Source organism: Passer domesticus, chromosome 5 (assembly GCF_036417665.1).
Source record: "Passer domesticus isolate bPasDom1 chromosome 5, bPasDom1.hap1, whole genome shotgun sequence".
Taxonomy (NCBI): Eukaryota; Metazoa; Chordata; class Aves; order Passeriformes; family Passeridae; genus Passer; species Passer domesticus.
In genome coordinates this window covers 8416459-8438617 of record NC_087478.1, presented here as the reverse complement: position 1 = coordinate 8438617, position 22159 = coordinate 8416459, and the positions used below count along the sequence as shown (strand labels likewise).

The 22159-nt window shown below is 36.0% G+C and overlaps 1 protein-coding gene across 10 annotated transcripts in view; it reads right to left on the bottom strand.

Annotated features, from left to right (window-relative positions):
- The window catches only part of PCLO (piccolo presynaptic cytomatrix protein), a 322004-nt gene that overhangs the window by 63842 nt on the left and 236003 nt on the right, over positions 1-22159 (bottom strand). For 4 of the 10 annotated variants that reach the window (XM_064421865.1, XM_064421866.1, XM_064421869.1 and 1 more), the window contains exons 11-18: positions 20850-20958; positions 20139-20206; positions 17412-17623; positions 13277-13327; positions 12270-12400; positions 10625-10651; positions 7152-7245; positions 1021-1092 (exon numbers count right to left, since the gene is read on the bottom strand). In XM_064421865.1, coding sequence (XP_064277935.1) covers positions 1021-1092; positions 7152-7245; positions 10625-10651; positions 12270-12400; positions 13277-13327; positions 17412-17623; positions 20139-20206; positions 20850-20958 — 764 coding nt within the window. Of the gene's footprint in view, positions 1-1020; positions 1093-7151; positions 7246-10624; positions 10652-12269; positions 12401-13276; positions 13328-17411; positions 17624-20138; positions 20207-20849; positions 20959-22159 lie in introns of those variants that run through there. The other 6 variants (XM_064421867.1, XM_064421871.1, XM_064421868.1 and 3 more) reach the window with 4 other exon arrangements.

Here is a 22159-nt window from a genome sequence, read left to right as displayed (position 1 = left end):
ATTTTCATGTAGAAGCAGTTGCTACAGCATCCCTTTTCTAAATGTCATAAAAAATAAAGGATGTAAATATTCAGTAAAGCCCTGTATTTGAAAAACATGCTGAACTCAACAAGAATATGGACACAGGATGCAGGAAATAAGTAATCATGTAGCAGCTTCCTATACATTTATTTTAGTAATTGTTCAAATAGTGACACTGATTGCTCAGTTTGGTAGTCACACAAAGAGGAACTGGAGCTGAACTGTGTGGCTTTTTTGCAGAATTTAAATGTAGAATGAGCCCAGATACTCTCAGTTACTCTGCACGAGAGATCGATTTTCCTGTGCTTCTGTTTCTAATTATAATTTTTATTTGTAATTACATCTTTAATTATTTTTATTTCATAGTTATTGCTGGTAATTATGTGTTATATGTGCGTATGCTTGTTTATTTGTTTTTTAAAGAGAAAGCCTTCTTCCCATGAGTACTCATTTATTATTAATTATAAGATTAGATTTTGCCTTCATTCATACTTTAGTAATGATATTACTATTTCAGAATGTTAAAAATGAGACTGATCAGCAAGACTAAATTGCTCATACTTGAAGATACTTGTGCATGTATTAAAATATGGTTTGATGGCAGAATCTAATGTTTTAATCATTTACAAAGACTAATACCTCCTCAACCTTCCTATGTTATGAAAATCAAGTCAGACAGCTTTCAGTCATGAAAAGAATTTCCCCTTGAGTCAGTTTGAATGTTGTTGCTACTTCACACTCATAAAAAGTATTCATTTTCAGCAAATTAACATTTTGTTCAGTCCTAAATTAGCTTGCCCCCAGCTAATCAAGATAAAAGGGATATATCTTTCATGTCTAAATTAAAGAAATCATGACCATTTGTTAAGAAGACAACAGTAAAACTGGGATGTAAAAAACCAGTTTTACTTAACACGTGTACCATACCTTGAAAAAGAACAGTCTCCAAATAACAGCCTGCAGTTATTAGTACTAGAGAGGAAGAAATAAGATACTCACTTCACCAAGGAAGTCATTTGAGGAAAATCTATCATAATCCCACACAGTCACTTCCAGTGTTTTCTTTTTCAGCTGAAATTCAAGGAAAAGAATAATAAAATTAATATACTTCAGATCAAGTATTTATGGCTGTTTCTATGGATTATTTCCTCCGTGTACCCTTTTTCATAGAGACAGGTAGGTAATATTCACATTTTCACCAACCTTGTTCTGAGAAAAATAATTTGGTACTATTATTTGTTACCAAGCCAGATTGGCTTGGGCCTATTTTAGGAATTCCCACAAGTTGTTTTGCACAGAATTTATGTTCACTACAAGAGTCAAACTGATTTTTAAGGCCCCATTTTTTGTTCCTGCAGCTTTTCTCATCACCAGATCTGTCTGAAGGCAGACATCTGCCTGAAGTGCATTTGAGTGAATTTCAAATGTAGGATATCAAACACCCTGTTTACATAACCTCATCTGTGAAGACCAGGCTTTAATGCCTGCAGAATTCAGCGTAGTCAGTGAGAGTCTGCAAGTGATCCAGGCATGCAGATAAGTTGTACTGCTGGGTATTAAAGTCAAAACTCATTATCTGCAGATCTTGTTAGGCATGATAGCTGTGTCAAGCACTCTTCTACAGGCCACAGTAAGAAACAATTAAGCTTCATATGACAAGAGAGCACAAGACAGAGAAACTGTTGACCAAAGCAGCTGACCTTATTGTAAGGACTGACCTGAGTATTTTTCAGGGGTCTCTGACAATATGTAGGGGCAGGATTGATTACTGATTTTGCGTGCTAGGGCAAAAGGCTGTAAGGCAGCTGCAAAGGCAGTAAGAAACTCATGTGGCTTGAAAGAGAGAAGGACAAAATCCTGCAGGTTGTAGGGTGTCTGTAAAGTCAGGCTGAGAAGTTATAAATGAAGAATGCAAGCAATACTGAGGAAAAGAGGACTCTTCACATACTTGAATAAAAGAATTCAGAAGAATTCTTACGTGATGGTTGAGGTCAACATCCTAACAGAAGCAATCTGCCACTCACTGCTCTGTTAATTGCTTTCTAGGCACAGATGGACAGCAAAGGATCAAGTCATTGCTCAAAATGATAAGCTATACCAATTATTGTACATACTGCATATACATGCAATGAAAGCACTCTTGGCCATTTACAGAACCACAGAATATTCTGAGTTGGGAGCGATTCACAAGGATTATTGAGTGCAAGTCTTAAGTGGCTGGTCTGTAAATCTAGGATCAAACCCACAACACTGGTGTTATTAGGACCATGATCTCATCAATTTCCCTCCATTGCCCCTTCTCTTCATCCAGACTTAAACAGACTAAAACAGTTCCTAGCAACCTGCAATTGCCTTTAAGTGATAATTTAATCTCATCATTATGTATTCAGAATATCATCTGCTCCCCGCCAACTTTGGAAAAATGTGCAACTATGCAAAGCCAATGTCTATGAAAAGAAAATTTAAATCAGCATATCCTGGAAAACCCACACAAAGGAGAATTAAACTATTTTTAGCATTAACAATGTACTCTTTAAGTAGGCAACAGTGCGACTTGAAACCTAAGATTTAAAAAAAAATTTGAGAGCAATTCTTTAATCTTTTTGTTATATTCTTACATAATTAAGCAATATTCTTCTTAAGCATTCTTTAAAAAATATCCTGCAAGAATGAACAAAAAGATTATTTTTTGAAAATTTCTTACATAATATTTCTAAAGATGATTTCCTTGACTGAATAAAATAACTTTTCTTTGCTCTTCCAAGACAGTATTGAAACTGCAACTTGAAAAATAACCTGAAAAAGTGAGCTGAGCACCCATTGGTCCATAATGCTTTTGACTTCCCGAATGTTACAATTTTATGTATATGTAAGTATACAGTATATGTATATGTAAGTATTTAAGTATATGTATTTTTACCATTTAAAAGAGATAGCACAAATACTTTTCAGAAATATATTGTCACAGTTGTTGCTATTTTGAGAGGAGATTTCTTCTTGATGACCATGCAGGGAAAGAGAGAAAAATTTATAGATCCAGGAAATGGGGGGAAAGCTCCTAAGGTTTGAAGAATTTTTGGCAGAAAGGGGAAAACAGAAAGAGATTTTCAAATAACTGCAGCCGTACTTTGCTAGCTTCTTTGCAATAATGTGATAACAAAATTGTGATGAAAACTTACAGCACACTATACTTTGCAAAATCTATTTTAAAATCTTTTCATTTAATAAAGTTTTTATAAAATATTATGACAATGAAAAACCCTGGAAAGACCTTTATTAGGCAGAGTGCATGAAATGAGTTTCAAAGCAGAGGAAAATTTGTTTCTCTGAAGATATATCTATGTGCCACTGTGGTGGCAAAGAGCACTAAATGGCTGCTGATTTTAAAAGCAGCCATTTCACCTTCACAGTTCTGCCTTACTGCATAAGGGCTCTGCCTTACATCAATCAGTTTTAGGTTGTGAATCCTGAAGTTCTGATGCTCATCAGGAATATGACAGACAGCAATACTGAAATGGGCTGCAGGAACCCTCTGTCTGTCTGACCATGGCTTTCTGCAAGTAGGCAATATACCAACAGGAAAATTAGTGTCACAAAAAGAAGGAAAACAGTTTCTATACATTGGGAAGGTCATCTGAGTCCCAAACATACTCTGAAAAAAGTGCTGCCAAAGAATTTCAGTCTTAGCATTGTGGAAAAAAAAAGTAGCAATAAAATAAATAAAAATCCACCTAGAAGCACATTACTGCATGTAAACTTTAGTCTGTCTAGGGACAGCCATGTTTTAAAGAAAAAGAAGGAATTTGCAGAAACAGCCATTGTGAAAAATATTGTCTCTTATGGAAGGCATAACCAACCCCACAGGTACAAAAGGGTTTGTTTCTCATTTTAAATGTCTGGATGTTATGGATGGTGTCTGCCTGTGTAGCTAAATATGCACTACTTAAAATATTTAACACATATTCCTTGGAAATTTCATACTAGGATTTGCATTAGGAAAGAAATAATTTTAATGCAGCTTGTTTTTCCCTCTATGTTAAAAGTATATTACTATAATTACTTCAGAAATAATACAAAATATTGTCACTTCAGTCAGGATGTTTGATGAGTAGAAATTAATGCATTAGGTAATCCATTACCGTTATTTTTGTTTACATTCATATTTAACATTTTATTGTCCTCTTCTCTATACAGATGTACTTCGGTATATGGGAGGACAAAAAAACTTTTTATAGGTCACTTAGGAACTTACTTTCTTTTGTCCTAGATATTAAGTAAGATTTAAATACTAATGCCTTACTGATTCATACAAAACACTTCCTTACTTTTGGATATAAGACATAGGCTTCCACATCACTCAAAGATTTTGAAAATATTACTCTTTCTAAATATATTACCTTAAAATTACAGACATAAGTTACAGCAAAACTATTTGCTTTGTGGAATTATTTCATATAAGTAAAGGTTTTTATTTGCTTTCTGGCAAGTAAGAAGTTGGGGCAAAGAATGACCACCTTACAGTGTGGTCATACAGCATACCAATGGTATCACCAACAACAGAACTTACATCTTTTATCATCTTCTCCTTAAATTATTCTAATGCTTTTATTCTTGCTCTGAGTAGGTAGTGGACTTGAGCTAGCAATTACTGCACATTTGTAATATGTGTACTCATCCTTCCTCTCAAATTTTAATTATTTCTACTTTATTACTTAACAAAACCCTTATATTACTAAACATTCACAGTTTAATTTCTTTTTTCTGCAACTGTCAAAGCAAAATTTGCTATAAATGTGATAAAACTAATCATTCTGACCTTGAAAAAGTCTGTTTCATTTCAAAGAGTGATCTATTTCCCATAATTATTTTCACTTTAATTTCAACTAGTTTATAAAATAGAAAAGGAAAATTAAAAAAATTATACAACCAGCTAAAGTCTAGACAGTGACGTTAAAAGAACTATATTAGGAAATGTTTAATAATACTTATTTGCTCTCTGCAAGCAACTCATGCTTTGATGGAGAGAAAAAAGCACAGGGAAAAGGAACTGTTTCTTTGAAGAAATACAGTTTATAAAAATTCATGAATTTATGTTTGAATGTGACTGCTAACTGTGTAACAGTGTGTGATGAAGTTTTGCTTGTTTGGTGAACAGAACACTCATTCTCAGTCTAATGCAATTATTGTCCTGTATTTCTATTTCTATCTGTAACTATTTGAAATACAGATTTGTGAGCATTGTGAGTACAAATGATGGTCTCTTACATGGAGAGAGTTCTTCAGACTGTAGAGGATACTTATCATCAGCATTGAATTATTTGTGATTTAGAAATGTGCTTCACTGTAGATTCTCTAAGTCAGGGCATGGAATTTTGTGGGAGAAAAGTCACACACACTGGTGTTTCAGCAGTAGATAGAAGCCATGGGAAGGTATGGAAGGAAACAGTGTTCTCTGCACATAGTTCTGTGCAATAAGATGCTTAAATATAAAAGACGTGGTGCTGAAATGAAGTTTACACACTTAAAACCATAAACACTTCATAAAAGTCTAAGAAAAAGGCAAAAGGAGTGGATTTGCAAATAGAAAGCAAAAATGTAAAGTATTCAACATGCAAACTGAAGGCAAATTTAATCAAATAATGGTCCAAAAACTGACATCAAAGATACAAGATTTTTTCTTGTTACAAAGATCAGCATCCGGGAAATCCTAGAATAATATCATTATCTGTTTGCAAAGCACCAAACAGCCACTGAATTTACAACACTCCAACACTCTTAATAACAGCTCTGTGAAATGTCACAGCAGAACCCCCAAGCAAATTAAGAAAACAAAAGAATATTTCTTAGATGAAAAGCTGAGTTTGGAAATATTATAAAGACTTACCAATACCTTTTGTCAAACAAAGAAATCTTAGGATTTGTATTGCAGCTAGGCAAACATCAGTGTGGGTTTTTTTCTGATGCTTTAATTGTCAAATAGTTACCATTTACAAAAGCCTGCATGAAGCAGTATGAAAACCCCATAAAACCACTACCTACAACACCACACCTCTGAAGTAAATCTGAATTACTGCTATTAAGTCCACACGTGTGGATTACATGAGCAACAAGGCAATTCCCTCTGTGGGAAGGGTTTTGTTCCAAGTAAAAATGAGTATTTTAATCTATGTCTCTCAATGGACAAGAAGAAAGAAAAACGAAATTCTAAATTGGGAAGATTGTATTGAAGTCTTGGGGTTGTGATAGAGAAGAATATTAAAAGCATTGGGAAATCTATTCACTAAAGAGCCTCGTTATTCTGGGCTTTTTTACAAGTACTGAAAGATTAAATGGCAGTGTAAAGTGAAGTTGAAAGTACCAAGAACAAAACAGAAAGGCAAAAAGATTCAGGGACTGCTTTCAAATCCAGTATCTATAAAACACACTTCATAATTCTAAAAAATTAACTGATCATTATTTTGCCAATTATATATTTTTCAAATTGTTAAAAAGTCCTTTATGAGAAGAGATGGAGGAGTAGAGGACTTGATTTCTTCACACTGCTTCAGAAGCACAGACGGAGTTAGGAAGCCACCAAGAAACAGAGAAGACTCTGCAGACATCCTTCCCAGATGTGAGTTAAATCTTTCTGTGACAAGGAAATCAAATATCTTCTAATTCTTTTATGTGATTCATGAAATTGGTGATAAATCTAAGAATGTGTATCTATGTTTTATACATATTTTTAAAATAAAAATGGTAGAAACTGTGCTTTGTGTTAGCTTGCATGGCCGTTAGAACAAAGAGTGACTATGATTTCTGCATCTACTTCAGAAATGTATGTCTTAATTTATTACCTTATTAATCTATTCCATTATAATTTTTTTAATCGTCACATCTGTACTTCTAACATGCTTATTAGTGCAATCCCCACAAATTACCATTTTAATGAGTAGAAGGGCAAGAAAAGAGTATTTCCATAGGAAGCTCTATCAGAGACAAGGAAATAATTCAGAATTTCTTCTGAATCTGGCAATATTTTACAGGGGTCAGAGAATTGCCAGTAGCACTGCTCCTTTCACAGTGAGCACTGCAGACCATGCAGATAATAAAGCAGCAAATAGTACTGAAAAGCACCACCAGTCACGCACCTGCTCCACAGAGATATTTTTATAAATGACTGTCTGATTCCACTCAGGATTCAAGCTTTTCTGTATGTACTTCGTTCTCCGCTTGTACTCAGCACTGGATTTGAACAAATGAACAGAACATTACATTAGTGATCTTTTGTTTCCTTCATCTCTAATGCAAAAGAAACCCAAAACACCCACAAACCAAAAACCAGAAAAAGAAAAGAGCTGTATCTTTCATTTCTGCAGCAATTCAGGGTTACGAGAGGACAATGACAGCCTTTGGGATGTTTTCTTTGGTATGCTTTTATGAGATAGTCTTTTAAAGCATCTCCTGACTCTTCAGCAGGCTTGCTCTGCCTTAAACAATTTAAAGATAAAGCCTCAGTCAGCACATGCACATAGACTTTGTCCTCTCATTGTAGGAATTGGGCTCTGATTCTAAATTGAGGTGATAATGCATTGATTTCTTTTCCATGACCATCCCATTAGCACTTTAAAGTAGCACAAATTCATTACATTTATAGGATGCAATCTCTAATTACAGGAATCCCATCTCACAAACACATTTAATGAATGCCATAAAGTAACTAATATCCTGTTAATGATTGAAACACTAATTTCTTATTGATCCTGTTCTCTGCCTATCACTTTAACTGTACAGGAAAGAAACATAAAAGTGCATTCGGATCACAATTTTTTTTTCTTTTGTCAATAGCCAAGAACAAAGGTTTGGCTGCATAATCTGTTTTACAAATAATTCACTAATGCTTTATATTGTACTTCACATCTCCTGAGTATGGAGAAAGCAATACACTAATCTTAAACAGAATATGGATTCATCTAGCTCTGTGAGTTTTTATGTTAGATTTTCTTTCATTCCAATTTTAATTTAACATCAATTTTAACAGATATCTCAAAAAGCTCAGTAGGAGAACATGAGAATCTTTTAATACTTTGAAAAACCCACAAGATTTAAGGTAAAGAAACTCTTTTTGTCAATCTGAAAGTATATACCTGCTACATCTATTACTAAACAAAATGTTCCCAGGACTATTTTCCAGCACTAAGACAAAATGGCACAACATAATATGTATATGCCATATTAGGCTCTTTGTTTCCCTACAATAACTTTTGGTAGTGTACTGTTCTCACTTCTGATTTAACTGTTTTGGTTCACAATATTTCATGGTCCTAGACCTAATGTACTAATTCCTTTCATATGAGATTAAGTGAGAAGGATCACTCAGGAACACATTTAATCAGCCAGTCCCTAATGATGTACCACAGCTGGTACCAGGCTGGAACAGTTCTGATTTATGGTTATGTGAAAGATACATGTGCTTTACTGGCACACATATATGTTGAGATGGGGACTTCAGCACCAGCAGTTTCACTCTGTAAATTCAGTTTAGCTGTGCAGTGATCCCATCTAATTAAACTGGTTTGCAGAATGGCTTTATTCTCCAGAATGAGGTGGCTCTACCCAACCTGCCTACTAGCCTGATATCTCAAAGTGAAAGGGATTTGCAGCTATTGTTCCTCTAATTTTTTTCTCTAGCCATTCTGTGTATTTCCACATATTTTCTTGGATATCTTTCTACCAACTGTTTTTCAGATTATTGAAAAATGTGAATGGTTTTGGGACCCACGAAACAAAGTATCTGTTCACCTCTGCTTACTAGAAAAAGCAGCAGCTCTCCTGAGTTCAGGGAGTTCTATCAGCCATAGCATAGCATGGCAAGGGTGATTTAAAATCTAGGGGAACCAAGAGCATATGAAAAACAAACTCACACAAAACTATTCCTTTGCATATCTTGGAAAGAAAGCTGAAATACAAAATCTGAATCAAAATGAGATTTTGATGGCAAATAGTATTGAGTAATACAGTTAAAATTCTAAAGCACCTCAGTAGCTTTCTTTTCCCACTCTCTGGTAAGAGAAAAGCATCCCCTGCCTAGAACATCCTGGGTAGATGTCCTATGACCTACAGGTTTTAGGGAACTATATGATATGCATTCATTTCTTGAAGAAAGTGGGAAAGAATCCTTTGCACACTCAGCCAAGAAAATGACACCAACGTTCCCTTTCCTTTCTTGGATCTCCTTTTGCAGTAGTAGAATTTCATCACCTTTTCAAAGTTTCTGATTCTTTTTTGAAGTATGTGAGAAGGTGATTCATGCAGTGTTGAGTTCCAGAGCTTGCAAAATATGAAATTGTTGTTAACGTGGCAGGTCTGAACTATTCCCAGTGAAGTTCATGGGATATTTGGATCCAAACTGTAAGGGTGAGCTGAGCCCACATCCATGCAGTATGGGCTGTATCTATGGTCTGTGTCTGATGCAGAGGGAGGCAGGAGACCTTGACCTCTTCTAGGGAGGTGCAGAACCAGGCTAAGGGATGGCAGATGGAGGTTTCTAGGCCTCTGAAGGGAAGGATCTGGCAAACACGTTAAGTTCATACCCCTGATGCACCTTCTCTCCAAGAATCAACAGAGCAACAATTAACAGATTAGCAGATGTAGATGCTTTTATAAAATGCATTCATTAAACCAGTCACTGGTATGTCACTTAATATGAAATAATTAGCATTTGAAATTCAAAGAATATACTGCGTGAAAAGATACAAACGGCATATCTCTCTTATTTATATTTTCTCTCTGATCCCTTAATTATAATTTATTAACATATAATAAAATGTTTTAAGCATGATGAAAAAGGTGTAAGAGCATAACTGTTTTAAAAAGTGCAATAGAATACCCATATGAAATGTGTAATTTTAACACATTCATTAAATAATTTTAATAATTAAAAAGAGACAGATTATAGAAATGTGTTTATTGAAATTAATCTGCTCATTTTTTTAGTCAGGGTATTACTTTTAAACAAATTTAAAACTGGAGTTGGAATATTTCTTATGTGCTTAGCCTGGGCTGATATAAGAGTATCTTGAGAACTGAGCTTTGCCTTATGTTTCCAGGACAAACAAAGCACTCCTAATTTCAATAATTAAATTTTAAGTTTGTTTACCACAAATAACCACTTATGTGGTCAAGCAGATTTAATTGTCCATCTGGGCAATTATCTAGAATTATACCTGGCTTTAATGTCTATACACTGTTTCTTTACCAAACAGAGTCTGTTTCTCCTGACAGTAACACCATTCAAAATCCTGATACAGGTTCACATTTAATTATTTTTCAACTTTCAGTGACTGAAAATGAGGTTCTAGATATCTCTGAACTAAATTCTTCCAGACTTCAAAAGACATTTTGCTTGTCGTCAGAGTTTTGCCTTAGAATAATACTACACAAAGGAGCATTAACTACTTTTTTTCCAGTTCCTGAAATGACCTAATGAGCCAATGAAAAACAAAACCATACCACAGTTTCATGCCATCAGAACTCAAGAGAAGTCTGCAGCTGAATGTAAAGGCTCACTGTCTCATTCATGCACACAGAAAATGAAATAAAGTTGGAAGATAATACACTCTACCTGGCGTTTTGGACAACCATGACTTGTCTGCATATCCAGAATTTACAGAGTTAGGAACACAGAGGAAGCAGCATAAGAGAAAATGAGAACAGAGATGGAAGAAAACATGAATAATGGGTAGTTGCTAGTATTAGAGACAAAGGAAATAGAGGTGTTAGGTATAATAAGAAGTCTAGCATGGATTGAACTACAAATAAAAGTTATTCAGTAGCAACCCATGTTTCTACTTTCCAAAAAATCTGGGACTTTTAAGAAGCTCTTAATTTTCATTATTCCCTAAAGGCCCAAATTACATGCAAAACTATAACAGTGGCATGTTTTAAAACAATAAACCAAACCAAAAGTAATATCCAATTCTTCATAACTTGGCAACAAGTTTAAACTGATATGTCATAGGAGGAACATGCCTTTAGTTCAAAGTCTCATTTCCATATCAGTGAACGTACCTCCAAAATTCCCACTAAGAGTGATTTGACAAACATTTTACGAGACTCTTAGGTGCATTTAAAAACTTCCCAAGCTTAAGCCCCTCTTCCCCTTACATTCAGTAATAGTTTTGGGTCCAGTGCTACTGAACAATATTAAATATTGTATAGCTGGAATTAGCAAGCCACAAAAGTATATGTTTGCCTTTATTTGTACCACTCGTGCATTTAGTGGTGCTTGCCCATTCACCAAATGGTGACCTGTGACCTGAGCATCCACTTTCCTGTTAGTCTGAGTAGAACAGAAACACAGATTTTTATTTGCATTGCTCTATCCTAAGAGTCTTTTAGTATGAGCATTGCTACACAAGTAGAGGAGTTTCCATGAATCTGTCTTTGCAATATAGAGTCTGATCCATCACCTTAATTTTAGATATATCTATTGTGTCACTGAAATAAACAGCATTATTATAACCATGTATTCTTATGCATTCTCCATATATATACGACATACTTTAACATTAGGGAAAAAATAGTTACAATACTTCTCATACAGAAACATATATTGTAAAGGAGGTAATAATGAGCTATTTGTAATTAGAGTCAAAAAAATCAGTGATCTGTGAAAAAGTGATCAGTGACTTGTATAGTAATTAAATATAAAATTAGCAGTATTTCTAAAACCATATCTTCACTCTTAAAAAAAAAAAGCACCATAAAACACAGATGGACAGATTTTTTTTTCTGACCAGTACCTCTTGGCTTTTTTATTGTACTGCAACCTTAAATCTATCTCAGGTACTTTAATTTTTCTTGTTTGCAAATCAATCCTAAATTCAGATTGTCTTGAGCTGAAGTGACTATTCTATGCTAAACTTAACATGCAGGTTTTTGTATTACAGAAAGTATTGCATCTGTTTAGGACATTTCCATTGAGACTGTTGTTATTTTAAATATTTTTACATATATTGTAATTTTTAGAAGGAGACATGAAAAAAAAGAAAACACATATCTACAGGAATGATCACAAACTTCCTAAGGTCATTAGCAAAGTATATATATTCTCCTGTGAATAGGATCTGACTCTGTATTAAAAATCCACCATTTTTGCTGGTGTTGCACCTGGATTTTCTATAGCAATCTCTTAGTTCTGTTTATTAATGACACATAGCAAACCTGAACTAAAAGAAAGTTCAGGTTAAAATTTGGCCTACACTTACCCTCTCCCTGGAAGAAGATAAACTTTAACAAAGGGGTCCGAATAGCCGTTGTTGTCTCTGGGAGCAAGGTTTCTTGCCTGAAGGATGTGGATGATAAGGTTGCCAAGGTGTTTGTCATAGTTGATTTGAAGCTAGTGAACGCATTAAAACACAGTAGGGTTATTTGTTACTCTTAGTTTCTGAGTGATTCAATATCTCCTAAACCTTTTGAATAAAATGAATTTTAGACTTCCAAATAGACACTTTCCAGAAATTTCTGTCTCTCTCTCCTGACTAGAATGAGATGCTAGATCTTCACTCTGAACCTTGAAAAAAATGGAAACACCCATATTCCAATCAGGAAAAAGCAAAGGAAATTTGAACCCTTGGTATTATTTTGAACAATACGCAGTTTATTGAGTGTTAATTACACACTTCCTATCTACCTGGAAGCCAAGTCTGACAAGGATGTTATAATACTAGAAAGACTCTTACTCTCTTAGTACTAATATAGAAGAGGGAGGTTAATCAAGGGGGGGGGGGGAACCCCAGAACCCTATAGGAAGTTAGGCTTCAGTTGTTCCGCTGGTTTTTGGGTTTTTTTGGGGTTTTTTTTGACTGTTTTAAAAGGCTAAAGTAAATTTACATAAGGGATAACCATAAACTTGGCATGGCATGGAAATAAATACACTGTACTATAAGAAATCCACAGCGATTCTTGCTTCAATGTAAACAGACTGGGAATTAATAAGGAAAACCACAATAAGTGGCCAAAAACTGAGAATTAAAATGTATTTAACTATCCTTTGAGTCCCTCTGGGAACAGCAGCATTTTCCATTCTTCTGGTTGTATTTTATAATTCAACATTAAAGACAGGTGAAAAATCAAGCACTCACATTAGTGACATTTTAAGGGATTGGAGTTGAATAAGAAATAAGTTGATGGAGATATTTTTCTGCAAACTTATTTCAAAGAAAAACACAGCCAGTATCAACAACAATCTACACAGCAAAAACTACACATTTACCTGTATTTCTCCAGTGATTGGATGGGAAGCAGACTTTGTAGTTTCCGCGGGCTGCCAGATTAAAAATACATAGATTTTCAAAGTTAACTTTTTTAACAGGTGTGGTTTATACTGCTGTATTGCCGCAATTTTTTTTAAAAAACTGCCCCCAGTTGTTACAGTCAAAACTAATGGTTGTGTATTTCAACGGCACCTAAAGTCCAGCCCAGCCATTTTGATCAGCCTTTTTACAGGTACAGAATTAAACAACTTCAACACCAAATCTTTACAGTCTGAGAAGACAAGGAGGCATGGGGAAAAAAAACAAAACACATAGCATTAATCCTGTCTAACAAACACATGAATGCTGCCAAGAGAAAGAAAGGACCATGCCAAATAAACACAGCAGTATATTTCTGTCAATATGAGAAAGGCAGAGAGAGGTAAATGTTACTCTAATTTAAACTGAGTTTAGGTGAAATTGGGTAGAAAGAGTGCAAATGGTACTAAAACCAAGGGATGTGTATTAAGTGGATTACACAATTGCAAGCTACCTCATATAATGTCTTTTACTTTATTCTGTGTTTTCTGATAGTCAATTCAGCTACAACACTTCAAATTCCTCCCCACACTTTCTGTGACATGAAATTTAAATTTTCTGTCCTCACTTTCCTCTCTTCTTTATCATTAAACTTGTCTACGTTTTTGGAAAAAAGCAATAGAATACTTAATGTTTCTCTCTGACTTTTTTCCCCTCCTGTTTGTTTGTGGAAAATAATAACACCACTTGATTAGAATCCTGAACTCACAAAAATATGCTGTTCTGTTAAAAGTTGGTGGCCTCAAGCCACTCTGGATGAACCTCTAATCTGCAAGCCATCAGTCAAGCAAGAAAGCTCTGTTTCAGTAGCAGGATTTGAATATTTTTGTATTCTCCCCATATCTTCCTTGGTTGATGCAGCAGAAAACAAATGGTGCAAACAAGGACAAACTTCCTGTTCTCTGGAGACTGATCTGGAAGCTGTCATTTCCTATTCCTCCAGATGTGAGCAGCTGCCTGACATTATTCCATGTAATTTGCATTTCTATCACTTTCTGAGAAGATCAAAAACCACCTGCCTCTTTTGTGCTGCCAGATACTACAAGAAAACCCTTCAAGGCTCTCTTAAGATGTTGGATATCAACTGCTTTAAATGAGGCCAATGAATTGCCCACATTCCCTGCACCACAGCATGAAGTTAAGGTGATGCACTGCATGATGAATTTGTATTGAGACTTTCAAAGGTGGTTAAGTACTGATTAGTAAAGTGGACTCTGTAAAAATAAATGTGCACTTTTATTTTCTATATTATTGTTGAATCACTGTATAATTTACAAGACTGTGATCCAATACATAAAATATTCTGCTTTCTCTGATGTCAGCAGATCTAAAACTGATCATGAAGAATTACCCACATATTTTAAAGAAACATGAATAATTTAGGCTGAAAGAGACCTCTCAAGGCCATCTGGTCTAACCCCCAGCCCAGAGCTGGGCCAGCTTTGAAGCTGGATCCGTACTGAGAGGCAGAGATGCCAGTAAGCATCTTCCTTTATCATGGCCTCAGTGAGGATTAATTTGTAAAGAGGGAAAGAATTTCACAGTTGACTATTTTAGGAGCTAAAGGATCTGAGGATTTAGAACAAAAAGCAATCCATTCTTCATATTCAGTGTTTCGATAAGTAATTTATTTCCTGGATGTAATCTTCACCACAGAATGATCATGCATTTGCATACAAAAGAAACAGATCTTCACAAGATATTGTCAGGTCAAGGCTTCCAAGGGTTAAATCTCTCCTGTGATGGCTAATCAATTCCTGTCTAAGTACTGTTGATACTTCCACATGCACTCACACACCCTGTGTAAGAGATGGTGGTTTGTAATGCCATCACACCTGCTCAAGCAGGTTGTGAAACTGGTTAATGCAAGGCTTTGATGCACTATTCACTACCATCTTCTGTAGTAACAATAAATATACAAAATTGGCATTGCAGAATATGGCAGAGACCACAACAACATTTCTAGAGTGTATATTCTAACCAAAAAATCCTTTAAAAAGTACTTGCTAAAAACAAAAACAGTTGCAAAAACAAGATCTAGGCAGTTTGGATATTTAGTCTGTCATGATACTTTGGCTGTGCTGCAGCCTGCCTAGAAATGCTGTCAGCCCAAGGCAAAGAGCAGTTCCAGAAAAGATGAGCTTTCTCTTCTAACAGAGCTCAACACCATTATAAACTTGGCCTGAAGTCAATGAACAGAAACTATACAAGTCAACAAGAGCTATGCTTGTTATGAAAGAAATGCCTCTCAACATCATTTTCACAAATAAGCAAATAATGTTTTAGATATTTACCTGACTAGTTCTGACTTTTGCATCTCCTACATAAAGGCATTAGTTCTAATAATTTTTGTTTCATCTTTATAAGCCTACAGCTGAATTTTCAGAAAAGAATTCTAAATCCTCTGTGAAGCAGGAAGTTCAATTTATGCATCTAACTTTAGGTGACCTGCTACAGTGCCAAACTTGGGAACCCAGTCTCCTCAAGTAGGCAGAATGGGGCACCTCTCCAAGATATACTGAACAGCAAGGACTTATTGATCTCCATACACTGTGAATTTAGGAGTGTGATTCATCTCACCAAATATGAGATCTACATTTCAGTGTAGATGGTGGCCTGTGCACTAAGAGCCCTGCTCTCTGCATGCAGTGCCTGCACTGTGATGCAGGTTTCACCCCGTCTTGGGAACTGTACTTCACAAACTTAATATTCTCAGTGGCAAAAACCTTGCACATGGCAAACAAGTCCATATGTAAATGTATACAATACCCAGAGTATGCTGTAGTGAATCTAACCATTGACCTAAGGATTAAGCAATTCTGCCACATCCCTTAAGTTAGATCTAGTAAATATTGGCTAATATTTAGTTAGGTTAAATATGGATTTAACTTTGGCATCATACACCTGAATTAGTTTGTGGAAAGTCTATGGGTGTTGTGGCAAGACAGAATTACTATCCAAATCAAACTGATCAATAAATACATTCCCAGTTTGTACTAAATTGCTGGATGAAAAAGATTTTTGTGTTTCCTCTCACAGGAAAGTTATGTTGGCATATCGAAGAACTGTCTGAAATGAGCAGACAGCATTTCTGGTTCTGGTTTGTGCAGTACCTAACTCACCTGTCCAAATCACAGACACAGTTTAAACAACACAAAACTAAAAACATAACTATAATGCAGTAGGAACCTGACAGTCCCAAAAATAAATAAAGGTGCAGAGTAATAAATGTTTAGAAAATACTTTGTTTGCAATGTGAAGATTGTAAGTGTGTCAGAAGCTGGATATTCAGGACAACAATCAGCTCTCTTTCAAATTGTTTAAGCAAATGTAATCTTCAAAGAACTGAGTTACACTTCAGGTCCTGACTTTTTTGACACAAAATACAAAAATGTGACAGATGACTTTATGATCTAGTTTTCAGTTTTAACTGTGAAAAAATGCTACTGAATTCCCACTCTTCCTTTTTTAGGTGTGCAGATGCACAAGAACTTCAGCTGAGGAATGGACAGGATGTGGCAAAGAAAATGAGAAATTGTGCTTGGCAAGTTCATGGGAATTAGCTAATGACAAAACACATTTTAATGGCAAATTTTGTTTTCAATCCTTCCCTGGCATTCAGAAACTTACTATTGCTATGACTATTCATAGCTTGTAACACTTTGAGCAGTAGTTTAGTATAGAGAGGAAAACTTACGGTCTCAGCACTATCAGCTTATTTAGTGGAAATAGTACCTTACCACCACGTAGGATGCACTTAAAAAGCAAGCGCAAAAAAGGCTGTAAAGGGCAGTTTAAAAATAAGAATATTAAGGTTTTGTTTTTATTTTGTTTGGGTTTGTTTTTTTTTTTTTTTAAGAAAGGGACAAATCTCTTGGATAAATAATGTAATCTTTCTTTATGTCCAGATTCAATATCTTAACAGTCATATTCATTGCTAACCAGGAAATGAGTTTTCCAAGATATGCTGGGATTTTTGCTACACTAAAGGAGGTAAACAGGCAATTTCTTCCTGTCACCAAGATATTCTTACTCCATAATTGGGAAATTTCTTACCTTGCTGCTGTGCCGCTTTTTGCTCACTGAGGGAGAACCAGGCTGACCAGGGCTAGGAACAGCACTGGAGGTGGCAGAAGTGGTTCCAGAGTGGACATGAGATCCCTTTTCCACTCCTGAAGTAGCAACCAGAGGCGACTGCTGTAGAGAAACCTTTTGGAGCTCTGCAGCCAGCTGCTTGGGATCAACCCCTGGGGACTTCGCTTTATCTACTGGATTAAAGCAAGAGAGCTTTGTATTGATAACTGCCAGCACATCCAGATCCATCTTGTCATGGTACAGGGACAGAACAACAACCCTTACAAGCTTTCATGTCATCTGCCTGTATACTTTGAAGATGCAAAAGTCATTCTATATAAAATAAACATCTCTCCCACAGCATCAACATCCTAATTTAAATCTTTGTGTGCCAGTGCTACTTACTAATGCTCTTTACCTAAAAAAGCTTTCTGAGGTACTTCTAGGTGAAGAAAAACAGGCTTTGCTGATCATGTTGAACCAAACTGGAGCAAATTACAGTTTTAAAAACTGGCCTGTGCTATCATTCCTTGTTTGAAACTGGTCTATTCTCACTAAGTGTCTGAACTTTCTTGGAAAAGGTTTAAATCTCATTTTATTTTAATTTTTTTTAGATCAAATGGACATTGAACAGAACTGTTCCTGAGATAATTTACACAAAAGTAAACAGAAAAAAAAGCCTCAAAACTTTACTACCAGAAATTAATCAAAGAAGGAAAAATGTAAACAAATGAAGGCTGAAAGCCCTGATTCATCTTTCCTACATTACTCACACCTTTGTGAGGCATCTGTAGTAGGAGTCTGATTGCCCTCCCTGCTGACCAGGAGTAAGTGGGAGGAATTTACCCTTTGGAGACAGCAATTTCTATTAAACACAGAAATGAAGTCAAGAAAGTTTCATATATGCTAGACTGAATAGAGTTAAAAGGATACTAGGCACAGCTTGGTTCCCAGGTTCTCAGAAGTAGGAGAGGTTTAAAACAAGACTTCAGCTTTATCCTGCCTGCTTGGCTAATTCATTTTTCTTTCAGAGAAAATGGGGATGCTCCTTTCTAAAGCACAGTCTGCCAAACCTCAGAGGTAATGGCAATAACTCTACAAAGTTGCTCCAACTTAGAAACCACTGCAAGATAACCAGACTACGAGGAAACATGACTGCAAGAATGGAACAATTTTATTTTATTTCTGTTCCTTCTCATTTAGAATTTTCTTCATTAATAAAAAAAGTTGGTGTTTTCCTAGTTTTTGTCCTTTCCAAAACTGATTTCAGTGTATTTCAGTGCTTTTGGTGGTTTTGATCTGCTCACAAACTAAAAAAAAAAATGTGGGTAGCTCTGCTCCAAAGTTCTGTCATACTTAGTCTTTGCTTTCAATTATTATCAATAACATCAGTTTTCAACTAAAGGTAGCTTGATGGTAAGTATATTAATAGCTAGGAAATTTTACATGGTTAGAAAATGGAGGATTCAATCCAGGTAATTTAGGTACTGGTTGATAAAAAAAGTAGCCACAAAACCACAGAACCCAGAGTAAACCCACAGAATGGTGAGTGAAGCAATCTTCATCTGCACTGAGCTTGAAGAGGAGCTGCATTACTAGCAAGATTGTGGATGTTGATTCAAAGTTAGCTTAGATATGACTGATACAATGACTGAAGCCTGCAGTTGTGGTATTGATTAAACAGCAGGAAATCCCCCCAAAAGCACTGCCATCATAGAACTCACCTAACAATACTGAATACTTTCTATTGCATCCCTGAGTCCAGTAAATACTGTTTTTTTGTCACTTATAGCAGCACACAAACCTTGTATTAAGCTAACAGGTATTTTCACCGAGGTCTTTTCCAACATTGACAATTCTATGATTTTATGAACATAGGCCTTAGGACCTGTGTGTCTTCTGGACTTGCTGCAGTTTGCTGGGAGCTTTGTTTTAGCCTCTCTGGCTGCAACTGTCTAATAACAAGATGGCTACAACCCAAATTTGTCTGAGTTACACTTCACCTTGTATAGTGCCCATTCTTCATTATTTTGATATAGAAAAGCACAGCTGTAATTGCACTGTGCAGACTGGAGTATTTATGTCTCCAAAATAAGAATGCAGTTTAGAGGAGCAGAAGCCTGGGGTGGCAGCAGAGTGCTGCAAGGTTTGGACACAGGATGGCAGATGAGGCCCTGGGGACACCAGCAACTCACTGGCCAGGAACTGACACAGGTGCAACCCCAGGGGCTGAGCAAAGTAAATTTTAGGGGCAACAGAAGAAAAAAGAACAACATATCACATGTGAACCTCACAGCATCCAGCACCCACAGGTACTTTTTCTCTGGGCAGCTTTCCAGCCACTCTGCACCCAGCCTGCAGGACTGCCTGGGATTGTTGTGACCCAGGTTCAGGGCCTGACATGCATGATGAATCTCATGCAATTTGCCTTGGCCCAAAAATCCAGCCTGCCCAGATTCCTCTGCAGGCCCTTCCTACCCTCCAGCAGATCAACACTCCTGCCCAAATTGGTGCTGTCTGCAAACTCACTGAGGGTGCACTCAGTGCCCTCGTCTTACCTTTTTATAGAAGACATGGTCCCATTTCTACCCATGGAAATATTTGGGATGTAACACCAGAGTTTACAATACTAATATACTAGCTTATATCACATCCAATTTTCAGTTGTAATCCAGCCCTACAATATCAAAGCAAATTCTTGTCTCTCACCTGCCCTTACTGGCTCATGCAGCTCCAGGTGCTGGGGATTCTCAGAGTCCGAGAGCATATTCAGGTCCCTAAAGAAAACAATTAGAAGCCTGAGACAAAAGAAACTCTTTCCTCATACCCTCATTATTGTATTAAGTAGGTAAATGAATAGTGGTTCATGACAGAAAGCAGCTCCCAAGCATGGTCCCTCCTTAGCTGATATATATTTGCAATGCTGTTAAAGAGCTGAGAAGAAAAGCTTCTTTTAAGGTGAAATCTTTAATGGATTTAATGCAAGTGTATGCATTTCTCATGATGCTTAAATGACTTTCATCTAAAGGATAAAGATTTCACTAGAAGTCCAGTTATTACTAAATTACCTTCTTTTTCTAACACCAGTAAATTCAGTGAACTTTATGTTAGTCATGAGAGGAGATTGAGGCCTGAGCATGGAGTTAGCATTGTTTATAAAAGCATAATTACTAGCATCTGATTCAGTTTATCTCTCCTTCTGACTTTAAGAGAAAAACAAAACAAAAAGATCTCCCACAGTCATAGTGAACTCTTGCTCATTATTACATTAGTGTTTTGTGCTAACAAAGGTTCCACCTTAACAATTGTAAATTAAAATAAAATTAAAAAAAAAAAAAACAAAAAAAAAAAAAAAACAAAAAACCAAAAGCCATGAAAAGCCAAAAAGAAATGGAAACAGAAAGATGGGGAAAAACTCACAGTCTTACACATATTTCTGCTTCCCCACTCTGCTGAATAATGATGCTCTGGACCTCTTCATAAGTTTTCCCGGTCAAGGGGATGCCATTCCATTCCAGCACCTGCATTCCTAAGAAGGCAAAACAGCAAGAGGTCAAGGGCTCAGATTTTGACAGAGGCTTCAGTTAGATTTTTCTTGCCTTGCTTTGACAAGGCAATTTGATGTGACATTCAGTGAATGTTGTTCAAATGGCACAAGACATTAGCAAAGCCCTTTCACTTCACACAGATTAGATTGTTGAATGTTATTGTCCCCCTAGCTATAACTTACCTGCTGAAACCAGACAGGAGATTAATTCTCTCTGTTTCAAAGTATACATGCACTCTCCATAGTCTGGGTTGCATGATATTGAAAATTTTTTCCAATATCAAAACCATGCACACCTACCAGAATGGCAAGAAACCAAAACACTCTGTATACCAGACATCTCCTGGCTAGCCATGGTCTTGGAAGATAACTGTTTTCTACAGTGTCAAATTGCTGTTAAGAAGCTGAGCCTCAAAATGGAATAATTTGTGAATGTGATTATATAATTCAAATATATTTTCTTTATTTTGTCACTTACAAAAATACAAAAAAGTGAAGGCTGTTAGACTAACTGATTTTAATGAAAAACATGTGCCTCCACATTTCAAACATCAGCCTGGTAGTATTCAGGTTTAAATTTTTCTTCTGTCCCTTTTCTCATAAAAAATTGACAAAACAGATGAATGTACTTAATTGTGGAAGATATAAAGAGAACTATATTAATCAGGATGAAAAATACTGAATACTGATCTGATCTGCTGTGTCTTCCAAGTGTCCCAGGACTGAGTCAGGAGACTCAGTATGGTTGAATGTATCTGTAGAAGGAAGTTTTTGCAGAGTATTTGCAGAGTATTTTTGCTCAGTAATTGCAGAGTCAATCCCTCAATAGAGAATGTGAGGTATATTCTCATAAGATGAGAAATCTTTTGGTTAAGATGAAATGCTTACACAAAGCAAACCCTAAATTCATATCTGGGACTTACAACCGTGGTCCTGAGAACTGGGTTCAAGCTTTGAATTAATTAGTCATAAGAATTCCAAACAGATTAACTTCTCACCAATGTACAAGTGTCAAAATCCAAGCCTCTGGCTCTAGTCAGAAAAAATTGCTTAATGGGACAAGATAATGAATTATTAATAGACCACTAAAAGCAATGCATTACAAAACATCTGAAAACCACATCACCCGCACAGCAAAGAAAACCACAAACACTTAGTTTGCTACGACTTACACAGATAAAAC